This window comes from Lepisosteus platostomus, chromosome 3 (genome assembly GCF_059453375.1).
Source record: "Lepisosteus platostomus isolate fLepPlt1 chromosome 3, fLepPlt1.hap1, whole genome shotgun sequence".
Lineage (NCBI taxonomy): Eukaryota > Metazoa > Chordata > Actinopteri > Semionotiformes > Lepisosteidae > Lepisosteus > Lepisosteus platostomus.
In genome coordinates, this window is record NC_142613.1 from 42,565,530 (window position 1) to 42,588,704 (window position 23,175).

At 35.6% G+C, this 23,175-nt stretch overlaps 1 protein-coding gene across 1 annotated transcript in view; it reads left to right on the top strand.

Moving 5' to 3' along the window:
• The first annotated feature begins 1,407 nt into the window (after positions 1 to 1,407).
• The window catches only part of vsnl1a (visinin-like 1a), a 60,711-nt gene continuing 38,943 nt past the window's right edge, over positions 1,408 to 23,175 (top strand). Inside the window, exons 1-2 of the mRNA XM_088625637.1 lie at positions 1,408 to 1,822; positions 20,784 to 20,950. Of these exons, the coding sequence (XP_088481763.1) occupies positions 20,789 to 20,950 (162 nt within the window). The 5' untranslated portion in view covers positions 1,408 to 1,822; positions 20,784 to 20,788. The remainder of the gene's footprint in view (positions 1,823 to 20,783; positions 20,951 to 23,175) is intronic.

Below are 23,175 nucleotides of genomic sequence, written 5' to 3' on the forward strand. Positions count from 1 at the left end.
CAAGGGACTTTCCAAGTATGTCATGAGCCTCATATCACCTGTTATGTAAGAATTAATTATATTTAGGGTTCTAATAATATATTTGAAAAAAAATCAATTATTAAAAATCATCCATCCTTCCATTTTCTCACTGCTTGATTGAATTCAGGGTTGCAGGGGAGCCAGAGCCTATCCAAGCAAGCAACAGGAGCAAGGCAGGGTACACCCTGGACAGGACACCAGTCCATTGCAGGTTATTAAAATGAATAAGACAGAAAGAGCAGTTTGGTATTTGGTAAATATACTCAACATGACCAAACATGACTATAATTAAGAGGTTCTCTATAGGTTAATCAAGAAATTATCTGCTCAAAACCTGTTAGAAAGTCAAATGTATTCATGCTAGCGACTACTGCAATAAAGATTACTGCATTTCAGTTTGGAAAGTTCTGTAATTAGCAGCTGCAACGTACTGCAGGTGATGCAGTATAGATCTAAGAATCCCATTACAGATGTATTTAAATATACCTAATTGAAAACAATAGTAATTTTGGCTGTAGTATAGTCTAATATCTGGTAAATGACCTAAAAAGCTGATGCTGAACAATATTAAAAGCATAGTTAAGAAGCTTATTCATGTTTAACAGACAGCATATTAACCAAATTAATATTATCGAACAAACACAATCTGTATGTTTTGTATTTTTCAAATTGTTCAAGCATCAAGGATGCAGGGAGTGTGTGAATCTAAGTTTCACATTGTGAAGTCGTGCTTCATGTGTGGTTTTCTTCATCATACTGTATACTAACAGTTGCAGGTATCAGTATAAATTTTCAGCATTCACAGTGACATTGTAGGCTACAGAAAGGGGACTTTTAGAGGTCAAAAGAAAAACTGTAGAACCCAGTAAAGGTGATAAGAGTTAAGGAAATAAAACCCTGTAATCTATACCTAATATATAAATAGAACATGAACATTTAAATATAAAACTAAGTGAATAGAATATATGGAGCCCAGAAAGGGTTGTAATATATTATAGATGATGATATATTTAAAGCAAAGAGAGACAATTATAATAGAATAAATAAGGCAGAACATAAAGTTTTCACAAGTCAACATATTTTGGGCGATGATCTATAAAATGTGGAAAAATAAACGCATTGGATAATCTAGATAATAGTGTGGAGAATGTATTGTGACGATATTCTATTGTATGTGCCTGTGTTTTTGTACTCCTGCCATACAATAATATTCAACAACATAAAAGCTTTGCGCATCGTATTTGTGAGTGATCATTTAGCTTTCAAAGAATGGAGATTCTTTAGTGCTTTCGATATACTGGAAGATTGCCCAGTGGCAGTATTTCCTGCAGTGGGTTTCCCCCAAGCATGCTACCATCGCTGCCCCATACCCTGCGCCATGCATTGTAAACCACTGATACGTCTAAAAATCTGATGTAATGTTTTTTTTTAAGCAAGGTGCAGAGAATAAGGCGTAATTCTATAGCCTGCGCAAACTCAAATGTACACGACAACGAGTAACAGCATTTCTCTGCAAAAAGACAACCAACTAGACGAAATAAATTCGTGATGCACGAAGTCTGACGCCGCGCTTCTATTGTACCGCTAGCGTCACTCAGCTCCAATATCTGAGTGGGATCGGTCCCTGCTGCATCTCTGTTGGAACAGCATCTGCATTTCTTTCCTGATTTCGGCTTTTACGTTTCGCAAACCGCAAGACAGGGATCATCAGATCGGGGCATACTTGAAGCACAACGCTTTTGACACCTGAGAATCGTTTACAGATCAGACCTCCATTAACTTCGCTTTCTTGCTTGTGAAGGTAAGATGCTGTACGTATATTTTTTTTTGCTGTAAAAAGATAAATTGATGTGTATATATGCGGCATGTCTTTTTATTTCGGTAGGTGCTTTTTGTTATTTTTTTAACTTACACATATTCCAGGGAGTGGGTTAATTTAGTTTATTTCCTATGTTATATAGAAAGGGACAATTAGTGTAGATATGTACTGTACAGCTAGTATACTGGGGGTTAATATGGGGGATAGGAAAGCAAACGCACAACTGGTATTAGGCTATGGAATGTCTTGCATGCATGGGTGGCTGATTGTAGTCTGTTGTCTTGATGACAGTCTGTTTCCAAGTATTCACTGGACACATATGTAACAAATTACTAAAAATATCGGTCCAAGTGGTATTTACCGCAGTACACAACATTAAAATGATTTTATAAAAACTGTGTTATGCGGTTACCACTGTAACAAAGACAATCGTTATGCAATATGTATCTCGAAAACATTCGGTTTTTAATAAAAATAACAACATATCGTTAGGTTTTTAAAATTGTACAATAACAGTTATTGCAATTTTGTTATTTTGCATATAGACAGTGAGAACGTTCATATAAATAAATTAAAGAGATGTTTAATTTCATTGTGTGATGCATGTGTAATTATTTACTCTTTGAAAATATAGTTTCATTTATTTTGTTGCGAAAGCTGCAAGCAGAAGTTGCCTGCCATCTATTGCTGAGTCTCTCGTCTACCTACTTAAACAAAACGGCAAGCAAAGGCTTGTGTAATTACACGCCAGGAAAGATCATTGTAAAGGAGCTTGTTAAGGAAGAATGTGGATGTAAATCTTTTACTCATGCGAAAGTGTCTAACACAGCTAGCTCTAATGTAACGTGAGTGTATATTATACAACACCTAATCAGAGCTGACATTATACAGTATACCTGTGGATATAGGAAGTTTTACACGGTACTCTTCCACTATTCCGTGGGATAAACATATATTTTAGTCAAACAGGCAAATTACGTCCAAACCCCCCCCAAAATTGTACAAATAAATGTAGCTATTCCCTGAACACAGTATTGCACTATTTGTGGGTACTGCCATGCTGTCACATACTGTACTGTAGGTACGTATGCACATACAGGTGAGGGGGCTGCTCAAGAAAGGCTAATGGGAAAGATGCTTTAAGTGAAATTCTTAGGATACATAACCACACAAGTAAGGGTCAGTTTCGATAACAAAGACACCACGTGTTTAATTATTGAATTTTTTTGTGCACAGATAATCGGTACCATGAAGCACATTTCCCTTTGTATTTTACTGCTAGCAGCCTGACGAATGCACCAAAAGTCATTTTTCTACAGATCCACCGTGGTTGTGCCAAAGAATGCGCCCCATCCCCCACGCACACAGACCCCCACCCTCATTTTCAGATTTTAATTACCCGAACCTATAATTTCACTTTGCTACTGTCTTCTCTCTCAAGGTCGTTCCCTGCAGGAAAAATATGAAAAAGGACATTCGGTTACATAACGCGCCAATAATCAGTGGCGCCTTCTTCATGTTTTAAAATATACTGGATTCTATCAAATGTATACAACTTCTTTGCTAAATAGACGAGCATGATTAAGTAGTGAAAGATGTTTGTTAATTTCTCCGGGATTCTGAATTTCTGTCTATTTACACATTTAGTTTAATGTATTAAATTATTTTGAGAGATGATGACAAAGGCTGTTTGTCCCAGGAGTTGTGACAGCCATGAAAGCAGCCCACAGGAATAAGAGATTTGAGAGCTTAAAAAAGGTGGTAAAATATTCTTATAAGGAAATGGAGGGAATAAAAAGTTGAATTGCAGACAAAATATGAGATGTTCCAAGTCTGCAGACTGACGCTTGTGTTGTAAGGTTCCTTTAGGTTGTAGTTTGAGGAGGTGACGTTTTGGAATGTTAGGAAATCTTAAATTCTGGAATTACAGATGCATTGTCACTAAAAATAAGAGGATTTAAGTATACGTGTTTAACATCTGTATATTTTCAGTATTAGAATTATGTTATTGAATTCTAGCAACACAGAGAAAAGCACACAAATTATCTGGCAGTACAGTCAAGAAAAAAGACAGGCTTCAAATCTGATTCTACATGTTACAGTTAATCTAGGAAGAAAAAGGGAGCAGTATATGATTAAGCTTTAAATATATATATATATAATGCAGTAGCAGTGTATGCTGTATATTTACCAAAATATGCTAAACACACTATAAACATTTTTGGAGATAAGCTTCTAATCTGGTCCTATGCATGAGAAACCATGTGTGGGCAGTCTATGCACTCATATCTGAATTAGAGCTCATTTTGCAACATCCCATAATGTAATATTTAGATGGAGAAAAATGTCATTATATTATGATTTTGCATTAAATAGGGTTTCTGTTACATGGATTCAGAATATCACCTCATAGAAATAAATTAGAACTGGATAGATATCACTTGTAATACTGTTTGTAGCTCTGGTAAAAATGTGAGAAATACAAAAAACCAAACTTGGAAAATATAAGCATTTTTAAAAAAAATATGACATAAATTGCTGGCTTTTGCCATCTCTTATACTATTACACAGTAACAGGAAATTAGTAATAACTGGTACCTTTTATTTCAACTAATACAAGAATAATGATATGTCTTAAAGCCTCTGGTAGAGTTGATCAAAGCTCTAAAACATTTACAGTATGTATACTGAAGCATTAAGCAAGAATGGAAAGAAAATATAATTTAAACTTCTTATGGGAAAGACAATGGCGGTGTGCTGTTTTCAGTCTCAAAATGGTAGATGTTGCCACTATCTAGAGAAGCTACAGTATGTGAAAATTAAAAAGGGAAATACATTTTCATTGGATTACAAATATGCCAGAAGCCTGTTCAATGCCTTTTTCTACATTGACTCATCATTGTCTTGAGGAGTGTGTTTACCGAGATTGCACCAGAAGCCATACACTGCTCAACAGTACAGCAGTTGTGCTCCCACCTGGGATTTGATCCTCCAGCCTTCCAGTTCTGGTTTGAACTTGAGTCTTGATTATTCTTGATTGGAAACTCTTGATTCACCTCTATTAATCTGTGACATTAGTGTATTGTAATGCCAAGGTATAGTTTTCTATTATCCGTGCTGCACCATTTGATGTGGTTAAGTAGAATGGCAATTCAGCTCTAAGATGGACTGTTGGTTAAGGGTAAAATTAAAAGTCAAAAGTTGTTCTTTTCTGTTTGATTTTACTTTTGATGTGATGGCGTCTGTGGCTGGGTAGTGAATTCCCATGAAACTCATCAAATTAATTTGCTGCACAGATTGAAGCACGTTATCGAGGAATTACATACTTACACCTGGTGGACAAATAAATATACAAAGTAGTTCATTCATCTTTTCCACCATTAAATTAGTGGTTATATTACTTTTCTTTTCGAATGTTTTCAACTTTTGAACAAAATACCGAAGTGGATATTCAGTATGTAATGCGTGTGCCAAGCAGTCTCTTTAATGTTTCAACTCGCTGAAGTAAAAGGTTTTAATTACTATCTTTAAACTGTATCCTAAGAAGAAAACACAAATTAAAGGAAGTGGATACCTTTTGCAATGTTTTGGCTGTGCCTAGTAAATTTTGAGAGTAAACCTTTGTACTATTTATGCTTAGTGCATAAATACATTACAAAGAATTCAACTAATTAAACAGTATTTTTTTTTCCAACTACTGTAGATAAAGTAATTTTGTCAAAAGGATTCTGCTCAAGGGAGGCATGGTAACATAGTGATTAGCATTCTTGTAGTGCTGGGGACCTGTTTTTAATTCTGGACCTGGGTTCTATTTGCATAGAGTTTGTATGTTCTCCCTGTGTTGGTGGGGGCTTCCATCCACAGTCCAAAAACATACTAGGACAGTATGTTAATTGGCTTCTGGAAAAATTGGCCCAAGTTATGAGTGTTTGTGTGTCTTCCCTGTTACGGATCAGTGTCATATCTAGGGTGTATCCTGCCTTTCCCCCATTGCTTGCTGGGATAGGCGCTCTCTCCCACAACCATGTATTTGATAAAGAGAATAAAAAAATGGATGGACAATTTCATTTTAGTTAAATTACCAGGTGTCTAATTTGTGTATTTTCTTATGTGCTGTGCATAACTTTAGAGAACATTTTACCTGAATATTTTCTTTTTATCATTTGGTTTAATCTAGTTTAGCATAGCAGTCATTTTGCTGTGACAACCAAAGCAACTTAGTGGGAAATAAATGTAAAGAATATGCTATTTATACGTATTTTGTTTTGAGTAAAAATGCATTTTTATGTAATGATAGAGGTAGTTTAAAAAACAAACTGTGTGCTTACTTCTAATTAGTATTTTGTTATTTGAATTTTAAAATTCAACAGGTTCTTGTAACTCCATTAAGGAGCTATTCAAAAGATGAATAAAGAAAAAAAACTTTAATTCAATTATGAAAATGAAAAGTGAGAGTTTGTGTTGACCTCAATTGTGGCACAATTATGTTACAATTAATATTCCATTACCACAACAACCACAGGGGACAAGCCATTCAAAGCCTTGAAATTGAACAGTAATGTTTTAAATTATTTATAAAATCATAAATCATAAAATCAGAAGTGTAGTTCACAAAAAGACAAAAAAAACAAAATAGTAAAGGTAGTGTACATGAAGAGGTGGGTCTTGAGCAGGGTTCTTCCAGCTCTTCTGTCATTATTGGAAATGATCTTCAGCACCTGGGTTAATTAAGCAATTCAGGATCATTTCTGTGTGTTTTGGAAGTTGCAATGTGAATTGAAATGCCAAAAGTGACTTCGTTTTCCTAGTTATCTGATTCAAACATGGTTGGCAAGGTGGTGCAGTGCTTAGCATTGCTGCCTCACAGCACTGGAGCCCTGTGTTCAATTTCAGACTTGAGGTGTTATCTGTGTGGAGTTTGTATGTTCTCTCCATGTTCGTGTGTGTTTACTTCAGGTGCTCTGGTTTCCTCTCACAATCCACAATAACATACTGGTCGGTTAATTGGCTTCTGGGAAAATTGCCCTGGTGTGCATGCCTGTGTGTTTGTGTGTCTCCCCTTCGATGGACTAGTGTCCTATCCCCCCTATGTTGCTTGCCAGGATAGCCTCCAGCTCCCCTGCGACCCTGAATTGGAAGAAGCAGTTAGAAAATGGATGGGTGGTTCTAGCGTATCACTGCAGTACCTGGGAGAGTTATGAACAGCACTAGAGCTATGATGATGCATGGAAAGAAAAACAAAGGGACTGGGAAAAGATGAACAGAGAGGATGACGGAGATGTGTGGAGAACCGAGTTATTTAGAATAAGAGAAGATGGAGGAAAAGGGAGTGCAAAGCAAGAAGAAGGATCTTAACTTAGGTAAGACCAGATATCCATACTCATTACTATTACACCTAACACTATTTAGCTAGATGAAGTGTATGTAATGTGGCTAGTATATTGAAACATATTGTTGACACAAATTAGTTATTTTGCAAACCATTTACCCTTTTGGAACATGGTATTATGGCAGGTTCAAAATTGTATAGAAAATGTGTTATAGTCAATAGTATAACCCCTCGTGTCCCCTCAATATGTCCCCTCATGTCCTTCTCTCTTAATTATCTCCTGAATATTAAGTTCTGATGATGGTTGTCAGACTGTAATCACAGTGCAGAAATGCCTTGGCTCAGTGAAAGAGAGAATAATCGAAAAAGCACTCAGGGCCACATCCATCTACTGTCACTATACTACTGCAGTGCTGGCAACTGACAGGAGGCACTTGTGATCAGCGTAGACCCAGTCAACTATACCGTACAACCAAACAACAGGATCATCAGATTCCATGGGCCTGCTCCTGGCTATCATCAACTGTAAGGAAGCAACTGGCATCATGGAAGTTCCATAACCCAGATCACTGGCATGTTTGTGTCTGTGCACAAACATGGATGGCAATCCTTTGGATATTTGAAAACTTTGAGGTTTTCTAATGAATGCTGGTTTTGTATCTCATTGGGCAGTGGTATTGCATGTGCATGTTCAAGATTGTTTTGGTCTTAGTTGCTTAGCGGTGTGAGATGCTAACAAACACAATCTTTTAACAATTGTTCTACATTTTGAATGTGCAGCACAGCACTATGTTGACCACAGTTGACCACACAAGAGACCCCTTGATACAGAAGAGCAAATGTCTGTGCTTTGTTTTTTAACATTATTATAGTTATCTGCTAAGATCAATAGTACATAACAATTTTAGCCTCAATTTGAAATCAATGTCACAGATGGCACTATATACAAAAAATCAAGATCCTGTGGGATAAATTAGATGGGTGCATACTGAATATCAGCATCAACTTCTGCAAATGTTGCTGTTGTGGGAGCTGCTGTTTACAGTACATGGAGGACTATCACTGTGGTTGTACATAATGTATCTTCCAGTCTATGCTATGCCTTTTACATGCTTGTGATCAAGTAACTGTGTTTAGGGGAGTATGATGTGAATGCAAGATGTGATTCATACTAAACATGACTTCTGAACTTTCTTGACCAAACATGTTTTGATGAAATAATGCTACACTCCACAACTTGTTTTTGAGATGCATACTGTTTATGCATGTTTTTGCACTCCATATGTAACATACAGTAGTTAGATTTGTCTAAAAGTAATATAATCATTTATTCATTTAACTGTTTCTTCACATTTCATTTTCTTTTGTCTTCATATGATTTCATGCAGTTGCTCCAGAAACAACTCCCATTTTCAGAAGGATATTGTTATTGCTAACCTAGGCAGTTTAAGTATTTAAGGTATTTCTCACAATATTCTTTTTTTTTCATTAGTGAGTAATTGGTGTTGTTGGTACTAGACCTAGCTTTTGCATTTAGACCAACATGTTCCAATTTTCTTTTGTCTAACCACAAAAAAAATCTGGCACATAGTTGCGGTGTAATGTTTTGTTGCAAACTTCATGTGGGATATGATTTTTTTTGTTCCTGCCACTCTTCCATGCAGGCCAGGTTAGGTTAGTACTGTACTTTCTCCTGTTTCAACCATTCAGCTCTGAAGTTTTTTAAAAGTCTCTGATGGCCTTACAGTGGTGTTTCTTATTCTTCCCTGGCTGCTTAGTTCGGAGGTACAGCATGATCTAGGTACCTGTAGTGTCTGGTAGTATGATGCACCTTCTACTTATTAATGATGAGCTTCACTGTGCTGGATGAGATATTCAGTGATTTTTTTTCCCTTTTCTTGGTCTGTGCCTTTCTACAACTTTATCCATGACTATTCTTAAAGCTCCTTAGTCTCCATGGCTGAATCTTAGCTTGAAATTCACTACCTGACTAACGGTCTCACAGAGCCACATGCATGTATTCTGAAATCACCTATTATTGGACACAGAGAGAGGCCGCTAAACTAATTCTGTGACTTATTAAGGCAGTTATGTGCACTTAAATTGCACTTAACACCACAGCAAAGGGGTTGAGTACTTACACAATAATGACATTTCCATTCTTCTTTAATATCAATTAATTGTTTACTTCTTTCTTTTTATTTGTTGTTTTTAATGTTTGGATTAGATGTGTATATATCAAATCTTAATGGCTTAATCTTAATCTTACATTTAAATGAGTCTTTATGTTTACCATTTTAGCAATACTTTTATTCAACCATTTAAACATGTCTAGGTGTTAAAGGATAAAGAACCAATGTTTAGTCTTAAGCAAGTACCTTTTAGAATTGTTAATAGAGCACCTAATATGAAATGTTAATTGAACGTGGAGTTCCCATCTCTAAATTCACTGAAGAGATTTCCTGTAAAACTTACTGCAGTTATGTCTTGCTCTTTTATCTAAATATAGAAGAGCAACCATAGAAGATTTTAGTTAGTGAAATGAATACAACTTTAGGTTTCTCAGTGCCTAAGGCTTAAAACTCAGAATACGAGATCCATCTATACATTTTTACTATACTCAATGACAAACATGATGGATCATCCCTATATTCCATGTACCAGATTTTAACAGGCATATATAATGCTATGAAATTGTTTGATAAAAGTAGGAAAATATTTAGTTTAATAAGAAATAGCCCATAAATAAGCACAGGAATAAAAAATAGGTGAAAGGGTATGTATAGAAATCATTTTTCAACAAAAGAGAACCAGAAGGAATGCCATAACACATAAAACCTATTTGTTATTTGCAAGAAATATTTAGAAATTTGTTTTATTCTAATGTCAAAAATTTAATAACATTGTTAATCCATTGAGTGCAGGCAGGGAAAACTGGTTCTGTCTTACAAGGATCTGATTCCTGGCCAGCAGGATGGAAAAGGCCAATTTGTCAAACTGACATATTGGGACTTTGTACTCAGGGATTTTAAGTGGCAATGCAAAAGACAGAATAACCATTGTAGACATTGCATCTGACTAAGTGTGTGTTCAGATATGGATATATTTCATACAATGTTCTTCATTAACCTGACTAATGAAGTTATATCTTCAGTTATATAGTTTATATCTCTTGTAAACAGATATAAATTGATACGATACAAATAGTGCTTTGTTAAAAAGTAATATTTGCTGATAGTATTTTATAGTGTTAAATCCCCAGTGCACTTCCGTGGAAAACAACACCAAATCTCTTTGAATGCAAAGCCTTTTTTGAAAATGAACAGTTGACAAAAAACAACAACATGAAAATGACAATACTAATTTTGCTGATGGCACTGTATAGTAATGTACTGTATATTTCTGTGCAAATACTTTTATATTACTGTGCTCTTTATAAAAAGTGATCTTCTCCTCAAAAAACACATTTGGTTTTATAGTTTTATTCTTAAATAGTGTATTAGCCTAACAAGCTATTGAACAGATTTTAGGAAAAATAGAAAAAAGGGTATATGTTTGACTAGAATGGTAATGAATGTACAAACTTTATTCTGCGTTCATCTCTAAGTATTAAACTATTAATAGTTTTAAAACCTTTGGTATCATTACTTCCAATCGTTTGTATCTGTCTTTGTCATTACTCATTTAATTGCAAAGCAAAGATAACACAAATCAGGGATTAATTTTAGAATGTAAAAGCCAGGAGCTATTTCTGTATATGAAGACATACTGTATATAACATACAGTATGAAGACAAGCTGTAATTTATGCTCAGGAATAGCATTTCACTTTTACAGCACTATTTATTATATTGTTAAATAGGAGGCATGTGATTTCAGACAGATGGAATGTGTGCATGATGGTTTGTACTTAGCTCTAGCTGCAAATACTAAAGTATATTTAAGATAATGAGCTTCAAAAAACTTTTAATGTGTTAATATTCACCTCATTAGAAAATTACATTTTTTGCATACTGAATGTGTTGCAGGTAAACTACAGCTTTAAATAAAAACAAACTCCAAACTAATTCCAGCTACACCATCTAGTACCACGGAGGACAAGGTCCTCTCAGTTGTAAAATCTGCAGGTTCCTGAAGTACAAAGTTCTTTAATGGGACGAACAGTCAAGGTGACAATAACAAACAGGGGACACAGCATTCAAACACTCAAGGTTAATTTTAAGCCATGAAAGTGCTTACAGAGAATTTCACAAATGAAAAAAGATGTGAACAGTCTAGTGTTTCTTCACTAACAAAAATATTTATAGATCACTGAAATTAGAAATAATTCAACATATGTAGACACAAGTCCACCAAAAACAAACACTGATGAAGCCATGATATAGACAAAGAATAAAACAAAATAGCCCAACTTTAAAACAGAAGACATACTTACTCACTTTATATAAAAGCATTCTGCAGAGCGGAGAGCGAGACTAACATTAACACGAGCTTCGTACAATACTGCCCAAATCAGTCAGCATAAATATATATTTCTCTTGGTCTCTCAGTACTACTTGACTGTCTGTCTAACAAAAGTAGGTCTGTCTGTACAAAAAATCTTTCTGCTATTTTTGTGTCTGCCTCTCTCTTTTTAAGGTCCTCTCTCTACCTTAACACAGTCAGCACAGTGGGCAGCAATCTTTGCACCACACCGCACAGTCAGGGGTGACGTGCAAGATGTGTACTGGTGCTGTGGTGTGAGGGTGGGGAGTGAGGGGATAGATTTGGAACTAAGGGACAGAAAGAAAAAAGTAAAGGGAAAAAAACAATACTACAAAATTTGGCAACATACATATGGTCACAGCCCTGTGCATATCTTAGTCACACGTGCCACTGAGGTTTTTTTTCAGGTTCTCTGGTTTTCTCCAAAAGATATGCAGTCCAGGTTAATTAATGTGTAAGAATTGTCCCAGCATGCTTGCGTGTGTGCCTATTGATGGACAGGCATCTGCTCCAGAGTGTAGCCAAGCTTTGTGCCCTGTGCTGCCGAGATGAGATCTGGCTTGGAATAAGATGCTTTCTAGCTATAGATGTTGATTAAACAGATATCACCAGTCTATGAGTTAAACCTGTAGATCCTTTCAAGAATTATGCTAGAACACTGAAACATTAAAGGAATACTTTCTACAATCTGTTTTCTTATTGAGATTATCTCATTATTCCAGTGTCTTTTGATTTACAATCAAATTAAAATGCTAATGTGTAATTAATTTTCAGTTGATTATAATTCACAACAAATTGATTTATCGCATTATCTGATCATTTTTGTATACATAAAATATATGTATATTTCATAGGCCAAAATGAATATATCGACTGCAGCCTATCTATAAAATATCAATTCTGTCACCAGTATCAACAGAAAAGATGAACAGATGCTTAAATGGATAGACATTAAAATGCCAGTTTTGTACTTGATGATTCTAACCAGGAATATTATCCTTTTTATGTTATCCATTTCCAGCAATGTTGTTCACCCATTAATTAAAAATATTGTTTATTAAAATATAGTTAATTTATCAATTCTTGCATTTTGTTTGAATACACACAGGTATGCTTTGTACTGATTAGTGTACAGTGCTTTGCAAGCATATTCATTCTATTCTTTTGACGTCATATTTTGTGAAATTATAACATGATGTATACACATTTTATTCCATTTAATAGATTCAAAAATGGTTTGGGGGTAAATCTGTACCAACTTTTCTCATTCTACTTTTTGCCCATTCCTTTGAACAGAGTTGCTCAAGCTTTCTCTAGATACTTTGACCTTGTGCTTTTGATCATTGTCCTGCTGAACAATGATTTTTTGTCACGGTTTCAGGTCTGAAATTGTTTTTTCCTGTAAGATTTACCAGTGCTTTGCTCCATCTCAGTTTCCCATTCCCTGCTGCTCAGAAGCAGAACTATAATGTAATGGTGCCATCACCATACTTGTCAGTAGGGGTTGTGTTGACTTGGTGATGCACTATGTTGAGTTTTCATCATATGTAACACTTTGTACTTTGTTTTTAGACCAGAAGGTTGTTTCTGGGCAGCAGCCATATCACTCACAACTGGCAACCCACTGAAGCTAAGCAGGTGTGAGCCTGGTCAGTACCTGGATGGGAGACCTCCTGGGGAAAAAAAACTAAGGTTGCTGCTGGAAGAGGTGTTAGTGGGGCCAGCAGGGGGCGCTCACCCTGCGGTTCATGTGGGTCCTAATGCCCCAGTATAGTGACGGGGACACTATACTGTAAAACAGGCGCCGTCCTTCGGATGAGACGTAAAACTGAGGTCCTGACTCTCTGTGGTCATTAAAAATCCCAGGGTGTTTCTCGAAAAAAGTAAGGGTGTAACCTCGGTGTCCTGGCCAAATTTCCCATCGGCTCTTACCAATGATGGCCTCCTAGTAATCCCCATCTATGAATTGGCTTCGTTACTCTGCTCTCTTCCCCACTGATAGCTGATGTGTGGTGAGCGTTCTGGCGCACTATGGCTGCCGTCGCATCATCCAGGTGGATGCTGCACATTGGTGGTGGTGGAGGGGAGTCCCCATTACCTGTAAAGCGCTTTGAGTGGAGTGTCCAGAAAAGCGCTATATACTGTAAGTGTAAGCAATTATTATTATTATTAGAAGGTTTCATGCTGGCATCCGTAACCAGTTTGCTCTTTGTCTGGCTGCTGAGTTTAAAGGCACAGGGTGATCTAGGCAGAGTCTGGGTGTCTTTCACACTTTTTAATATTAAACTTCACCATGCTCAAAGAGATATTTAGGGTCCTTGAAATGTTTTTAAACTCTCACCCAAATATATGCCTTTATACACTATAGATGATCCTCCTAACATGGTAGTGTGGCATGAAGGACCTATAAACATTAACCCCCTTTAAAGCAGGGTCTCTGCACCCGACTTGCTGTAGCCATTAGTGTCACGCAGCATTCTTTCAGGACCCTATGCAGACAACACAATCCGGGGGGGGAGTGAAGAAAACACAGGGAAAAAGGCACTTTTTTCAGGGGAGGTGTGGCCGAGGCAAACAGTCCAAACAGTCCGAGGCAAATCCAGGAGTGTAGCAAATGTCCAAGACCAGGTAATCCATCCTAACAGACAAACAGAGTTAAAAGCTGGAGCGGGATCTGGCGGAGGGTTGGGGGAATAAAAGGGGGTAATGGGACCAGACGCTCCCTAATCCCGGACTCAGTAGGTCAGGACGCCGTGATGAAGCCTATGCCGTCGAGTCACTCCTTGACTTGCGGGTAGGCGGGCTTCCGGGCGTCCATCTTCCAAAGCTGAGCCCCGATAGGCAGGAACGTCTGTCTTATATAGCACGGGGGGCTGGAACCGGAGGCAGGTGAGGGAGATAAAACAAGGAAGGGCTGGAGCGTCCTTAAGAGGAGGGGTTTACGATCGTGACAATTAGTAGTCTTTCTAGGGAATAATGCAAACCCAGTTGAGCATGGCTATCTTCTTGCTTTTTCCTGGTTTAACCATAACCCTTAACAAGTTTACCTTATGACTAGCCAATTAGACATTTCTGTATCTGCATGCTGAACCTCTTAATAGAGAGAACAGTGCTGCTTACTCTTGCCACCTCATGTGAATGCCTGTACTCTTTTTCTCTCTGACTAGTCTCTCAGCTTCACACGCACAGAGCATATCACCATGGCAGAAGGATAGTTACTTCTTTACATACACCTTATCCCTGAAAGTTATTTGGTCTTCATGGTTGAATCTTTGGTTCAGATGCATTGACTGAGGGGCCTTACAGAGAAAGGTGGTGTATTTATTCTGAAATAATGTGAACCACTATTATTGTGAGCAGATTAGTTGTATGGTTTGTTAAGGGATATTTTTACCTAATTCAATTTAGGTTTGCCACAGCAAAGCATTTGAGTAATTATGCAATTTATGAGTTTTCCATTTTTTTCTTTCTTTTCATCTATTTGCTTCTTTCTTTTTGGTTTCTGCTGTATTTGATTGTCTATATAAAAATATTAATTATTTCAAAGTGTCATGACTGTAAGCTTTAAAGCAACAGAATGAAAAACTGTAACAGTCTGAACACTTTTGAAGGCTCAGTAGCTCTTCTTGACCGCAGCCCTGTATTCCCTGATATGTTTAAGTATTTATTTTGGAATTCAAATGATAATAAAGAGATTTTAATGGAATGTATTTCTGCACTATGAAACATTATTCTTCAAATGTGGTGGAAATCGTAACTTCTGTAACTATTTTCTCTTATTTTAGAATTAATCTTTTTTTCAGTTCATCAGTTTCAGGCATCTAGGTTCGACAGAGATCTGATTAGACAGTTTAGAATTTAAAGAGAAGTAATTATTGCATTTCTCATTATCCCCCAAAAGGGATCCCTTCAAAATCAAACCTGTTATGGATCACATGCTATATCAAGAAATTAAAATGGATGAATACAGCTTAATCATGATGAAAAATATTACACAATAAATATTCAAAGTAATTTAAATACACAAATTCAAAGAAACACTGAAGTCTACATGCTTTTAATCAGATTTGAAGTATACTTTTAGCAGCCTGATATTGAGACAAGCTGTAATAATACAACAATCGCAAGCAATAAAGGTGAATGCCAGTCTTTTGCCTGTGTGATCAACACTATGATATCAAATCCTTATTTTTATTTAATCAATTACGGATTTGGGGGTGAAATAGTGTTCGGTATGCATTTTTTTTTAAGGACAGAGAGACCTAGATGGAGTAATGGGGTAAAATAAATTTAAAGTCTTCTGGAAGGGATCTCTGTTTTTTAGCCTCAATTTTGATTTTATAGGCATTAAGGTGAAATGTTTTAGCTTAAGGCTTTATTATTGATTTCCAAGTTGCCAATAGTTTATTCTGCTCTTTTTCTAACTTGCTCTTCATAACCAGCAAGACAAAAAAAATCCCCTCTATTCCTGTCATATATTTTGCTTCTCTTTATATTTTAATTGTCAGCCATAATAACACTGATTTTTTGGACAGATGTTACTGTACATGTATTTATGAATGGTAATTTACAAATAAGCAATTTCCATTTTTGAACACCTGATTGTCTAAGGAGCAGACTCTCATTTAATGTGGAATAAGATGAGAATGAACAGCGATAGCAGATTTCACGATGCAGGTGGAAATATAGCATTTTGACCATGCCACTCTGCTTTTAGTTGTAGAATGAGTTTATATATAACATTTTAAAGCTTTTTTTATTGCTCACCGAACACAAATGAGGCAGTCCAAACACCTTCAGGGCACAGAAATAGTACAGAATTGTGAGACTGCTGGGAGAGCGTTATTATCAGTTATCAGCAGAGAACTGTGAAATATGGCTGAAAGTTTACACTAGGGATTCAAGTATGATGAACATCCACACACAGGCAGACACTGCCACATTATAATGCATTAACCCTTACCTGTATGTTGGTTTCTTTCAGGGCTGTGAAATTTGAAGAACATACTTTTTCCTGTATCCTATAGTCACATGATTCATAAGTTGAGAAACATTTGTTAGAAACTTTTTTAATATGCACAGCACTTCATCCCATCTCCATCAGTTAAAGTCCCTTCAGGTTTCTAACCAAATAATCCCTCAGATAAATTGTGACAGTCGTGATAGAAAGCGCCATGCAATAAGTATAAGACTACATCAGCACCAAGCCTCTAACATCCAGCCACACAGACACAGAACATTTGACAGCTGGGCCTGAGCAGTGAAAAGTTCTGTGTTAATAATATCATGATAGTCCTGGATTTCATGATGCCAGAGGAGGAAAGGCAGAAGCTCCCAGTGCAGTGTGTTTAAGCTGTGGTGAGACAAGCTGGCCAGCTCCACTTCTGCTGCTGGAAGAGGTCGAGTGTACAGACTCATCATCTAGCAAACATACTAGATAAGTGGAAGGAATAATCTTGTTAGGACTAGCAGTGAAACGTTTTCAAAAGCTAACCACATCTGGACACAATAACAAATATATATGAAAAGAATGCTCACAACACCCCTGTCCCTAGAAAATCAATATTCATTTTTAATAGGAGGAGGTGATAAAAATGAATGAAGTTTCATAATAGGCTTTTACAATTTATATATCATAATTTCTTTTTTGCTTGTAATACTAAGGAAAATTTGATTTTTTCCTAATTGAACCCAGTGACCTTTTATTTGGGAACTTCATTCAAATCCCCAAAATAAAAGAAATATATATCAGAAATAAAAAGAGTGACAAATGTGAGGAGGCCTTCCAACTCATTAACAGTGTTTTGTTTAATAGCAGTTAATTGGTTCAAGGTTCTCATCCTGCTGTTTATTTTAGGAATTTAGGGTATTAGCTTCAGAAACATGGCTGGTAGCTTGTTCTGTACTCCTACAGAGCCTCCTGTTCTTGGTTTTAAATACACTTGTACTGTATATAGTTTCCACTTGTGTCATCTGGTTTGTATTTCACTGTACATTATGAAGAAGTCCTCTGGGTTGACAATGTCAAAGCTTTGAGGATTTTGAATGCAGTATTTGTATAAGGCCCCATCCTAACCTTCTCTATTCAAAACTAAAAAGGTTGAGTTACTTCAGTATATAGGGTATTCCCTTAAGCCCAAGAATGCGGCTGGTTGCTGGTCTGAATCCAGAGGAGCAATATTTTTTTTCTATAACGTGGTGACTGAAATGAAACGGTATAGGAAAAGAGTAAAAAATATCAGAAAGGAAATTATTCTGATCATATTTAATTGAATATAGCAAATCAATTTCCTGTTATTTTTAGCTGATCATTTTATGAACATTATGTTCGCAAGATCAGTTCTTCATGCTTAACGCATGTGTTAAAGATTTCTGCATATTTAATTTTCAATTGTAACACTACAAATATACTACCTATACAGTATATCTAAAATGTATACATTCAAATAATGTAATCACGCACAGGAAATAAAACAATCCAGAAAAAAAAAAGATTGAATATCTGTACAAGTCTGTCTGTCTGTTTCTGGTATTTTAATGAACATGGTTATGTCATATTTTTAGCAGAATAATGACTCAGCTCCATCTTTGCCTTATCATTACAATCACCTTTTTGAATGTGTGCAGACATCTTAGGTCCCGCTGAGCTTCATGATTTTTCAGAATGGGGTCAAACATGATGAATTGAATGGTTTCATCTCTTCTGTTGCATGCAAATGGAGGTTTTAAAAATGAATGGTCAAACTATTCCATGAAAATTCAGTCTGATGATAGTTGTTCTGTCTGGATGAATCTTGAGCAAGTGAGTCCTATGTATTTAAAGGAATCGACAAAACGTAACTCAACTTAATGCACATTAAGAGTAGAGCTTAATCACTGCAGTATTTGTAGTTGATAAAGATGTAAAATTATTTTCTTAATAACAGACCATTTTTCCATCATACATGGTTCAAAGTCAAATCATCGCTAATTTTGTCATAGTACCAAACAGCAAGAAACTCTATCCATGTGTGATGGCCTGAAATGGTTATGAAATTTTCAAAATGAGGCAATTCGCTCATTCCTACTGTTTAAGTTGTATGCATTATCTGTTAATATAATTTCACTTAAAGGCTTTTTGTGAGAGCATAATTTGAGTGCTTTGTTTTCATTTTCATTTGCTGAAGTCTAGATTAAGAGCAAATGCACACTCTTAATCTTTAGCTTCAAGGTTCTGATATTTTTGGCAACATCAAATAACCCTTTTAGGTGACAGAACAAATCATCTCTGTGTGTAGATGATGAGAATGATGATTTATTCCTTCAAAACTGTAGCAGTGCAGTCATGAGCATTAATGGTAAATGAAGACATGACTTATAATACATTTCCTGTCTATTCTGCTTAAAATGACTTCTTGTGATAGTCTTGTTGCAATCTTAGAGGATCCATCTGTAGACAGTGTGATATTGTAAAATATTTCAGTAGAATTTAAGAACATTAAATAGGTCCATAAATAACAAAGAACATATGCAATTTCTAAATTCTAGACAAGAAACGTCAACATTTATTTTATTGTATTTATTGTATGCTTGTTTATATAATAATACTATATAAGCAGAATCAATTTGCAGTAAACATTGGGGTCTGCTCTGGTAATTTATTTTTTTGTTCTCTAAGGTGACGAATCAGGTATTTATATTTACTGTTGTAAAGGTTTTTTTGCCCTCTTCTTCTGGACATTATACAAAGCTATATTTAACCTCGCTTTAGGATACCTTTAGGGGTAACTTTTAACTGTTTAGTGTCCAGCAATTTGATCTACTTTTTAAAAGAACTGATTTTTTAAAATTCTAAAATGTAATACATTTGTGTTCCTTTAGAAAACGGCAAATACAATTAAGATCAAAATGAGGTGGAGTTTTTAAACAACCAACTTTTAAAAGTATTATAACTAATATTACATTTTAAGAAATAATTGATTCATACAGTACAAAATGAATTGCATGGATTCAAGTATTTTTTCTTTTTTTTCTTTACTTATTTTACTTATGTGGCCTTGGTTTCAGTTAAAATGTCCCAACTACTGTTTCTGTAACCTTTTAAAATATATAATTTGTAATTTATGTAATCATAAAAATATGAACCCTATTAAAAACACTTAGGCACTTCCTCAACTCCTAATCTAAAGCAGTGATGCATCTGTGTTTTGAACATCGGGCCTGTTATTTGTCATATGTTTAGTATTTCTGTCTTCTCTTTTTTTTAAATATAGGATTTGATCAGAGATCAAGATTTAGATTTACATGGTATTTTGTAAAAAAATATGAAAAATATATTTATTTAAATATATTAAATATATATATATACATGTATAAATTAAAAAATAAAGGATAAATAATATATTTCTACAATGCCAGTAAATATACAATACAGTGATGATAAAATGTTTGTGAACCCCAGTATAATTATGAAAGTTACAATTCCATACTATGGTACCCTTGTTTAATCAAAACTATCCATCCCTCCATTGTCTAACAGCTTCATCTGATTCATGGCCACAGTGGAGCCTGAGCCTATCTATCTTGGCAGGGAAAAGCCACAAGGAGGGGTACATTCTGGACAGGATACCAGTCCATCACAGGGCACACAAACACACACTCAGACTAGGGCCATGTTTTCCCAGACGACAATAAACCTACCAGTATGTCTTTGGACTGTTAGGTGGAAACTGCAGTAAACTGGTGCCTTGTCCAGGGTGTATCGTAATTAACAAAATTATCCATAAGTAAATATTCATGTGTGAATAAGTTTGTGAACCTTTAGATTTAGTAATCTGGAGGAATCTCCTTGAGCAAGTATCAAAGATCATGAAGAGGTTTTAGAATCTCATCAGATCTCTGGCCCCAGAGAGATCATGGTGATAAAAGATATATTAAAAACATATCAGTCTGGCCTTAACCTTTTCTCAGTTAACTGGTAGCTGAACACACTAGGATGCAGTGCATGTCATGCTTGTTTAAACTCTGAGAAAATGCATATGATTCACTAGGTTTAACATTGCCATTTTAAACAACACTTCTTGACATTTAGCAGAGAAATTTATATAGAAGCTGAACACAATTAAACAGATGTCATTGTGTTATTTTTCAGAAACAATGGGGAAACAGAACAGCAAACTGGCCCCTGAAGTTATGGAGGATCTGGTGAAGAGCACAGAGTTTAATGAACATGAACTTAAACAGTGGTACAAAGGATTTCTGAAGGACTGTCCCAGTGGCAGGCTCAACCTGGATGAGTTCCAGCAGTTGTATGTCAAGGTATGTCTGCAGCTGTGTTTAGCTTAATATTTAATGGCACCAAAGATGTGATGATTTCACTATGTCTTTGACTCTGTTCAGGTTTAAAAAAATATTAAATTTTGAGTTAATTGCATCTATTTTATGTCCAATTAAGGATTATTCCCTGCAACCTGCAACCTGTATTTTAGATAAATGCATCCAGCCAAGCTTAGAAAATAATGTGCAAACTCCTTTCATTAAATGGACCAGACCTAGACATACTGTAATTTGAATTTAGAAACCTTGTACTTTGTGACATTTATTAATAGAATGATAATAATAAAAGGAACCAATCAATTATCAATCTGATTAAAAATACTACTACAAATGTATGCATTTAACTTTTAGGTTATTTAAAAAATAATTAAAAATGAGCCTGAGCCTGTACATAGTAAATAGAAAGTGTGGTAAAAAGTTACAGAAAGCTTTCAAAGCTTGTACATTCTGATCATCTTAATGTGCATTACCATTGAAACAGCCAGCTGGGCTCTCCACATATAAAAACCTTATTTTTCATAGCATCAAAATTAGAAATTACTTCACTAACATCAATTACAACATTTCTCACAGATAATTTGCAGATTGCCATGCTTTTGTATTCACATCTTTTCATTACTCCATATCTTGAAGTACCTAGCATTGGGGTAAATTATAGATCTTGAGCTTGAAGATGAACTTGGAGTTTGTGTGAGAGCAACTCTATAAATATGTTTTTTTCATTGACTTTACTTCATGCATTACACATTAGGTCTGGGAAAGATACATACATGTATCCTTATAAATGCATTCATATCCCACACACAACCAATTCACTAGCTCTTCAAGGCATATTCATGATGTATGTCAGCTTAAAACACATCTGTATACTCCTAAAAAACTTGTCTTGGTTTATATAAAGATTATTTTGCAGTTTCATTATCCTCTGCCCAGTGTTTGCTGTTGGTGAAGCACAGCCAGCATCAATGATGACTTTAATGCAATGTAAAAAGTGCTAGATTGCTTGCTAGGCATAAAGGAATAGTTGCTTTTGCTACTTCCGGTTGTTATATGGCTATAACACAATGGCAAATTCCAGAAATCTTACCGTTTAGCTACTATGATTCACAAATGTATGCAGTTTTCTATGTTAATTGGAGATTTTTTTTCTGAAATCAGACAGAAATTTCATGTTATCTCTCCAAAGGAGTAGCCAGGCAAGGAGGAAACTGGTTAGGGATCACACCACGAACCTTGTATTGACTTTGAAAGAGTTAAAAGGTTCATTGGCTGAGGTGGCAGAAAATGTGCAAGAGTCAACAATATCCCATTTGATCCATTAGGGGAGCTTGTATGGAACTGAAATAAAATCTCAAATCCTCCATTGGGTTTTCATCCAGGCGTCCAAATGATACTCCAAACATGCGACAAAAGGGTTTGTAGTCTTTCAAGACAAAACTGGAAGTTTATGCAAAATGCACATTTAAGTGCAAAGTGTTACACCTGATGTGCACCCCAATGTAATGCATCATTCAGTGAACACCACACCTACTGCAAAGCATGGTGATGGTGGCTTTATGTTAGAGTTCTGCTTCTCATCAGCAGGACCTGGGAAGCTTGTCAAGACTAATTAGAATGTAGATGGAGCAAAGGACTGGAAAATCGTAGGTGAAAACCTACTTCATATCTTAAATTGGACAGAAATCCTAATGCAATCTGCATATTTCAGTTTTTCCTATCATTAACTATAACTAATATAACCTTTTGAAGTCTTCAGTTTGAGGTTGTCAGGTTTTGAATAAAATATTCAATTTAAATTCAATTTAAATTTTATAATTTCATAAACCTAGACACTATAAGAAAGGTCTGAATACTTTTGTAAGGCACTGTACAGTATACAGTATGTATAATAGAAGTATATCATATAAGAATTGTGTGATACCACAATTATATCACTGTGGTATGATATAATGGCTGAAATATAAGCATCCTTACAAATCTGTACCTACAGGTAAGTGAAGAGCTGGTATAATCTGATTTTCAAGATAAAATATAACCACAGCAGTTGTATCTTTGTGATTTATTATAACTAAGAGTTTGATCAATATTCAGTCATCTTGAACAATGACTTTTGTAACATCCATCCACCCATTATCTGCTCACATGTAATAAACATAGTGTGAATCATTACATTATTCGATGCCAAGCTTTTTGAAGACGGTTGGATA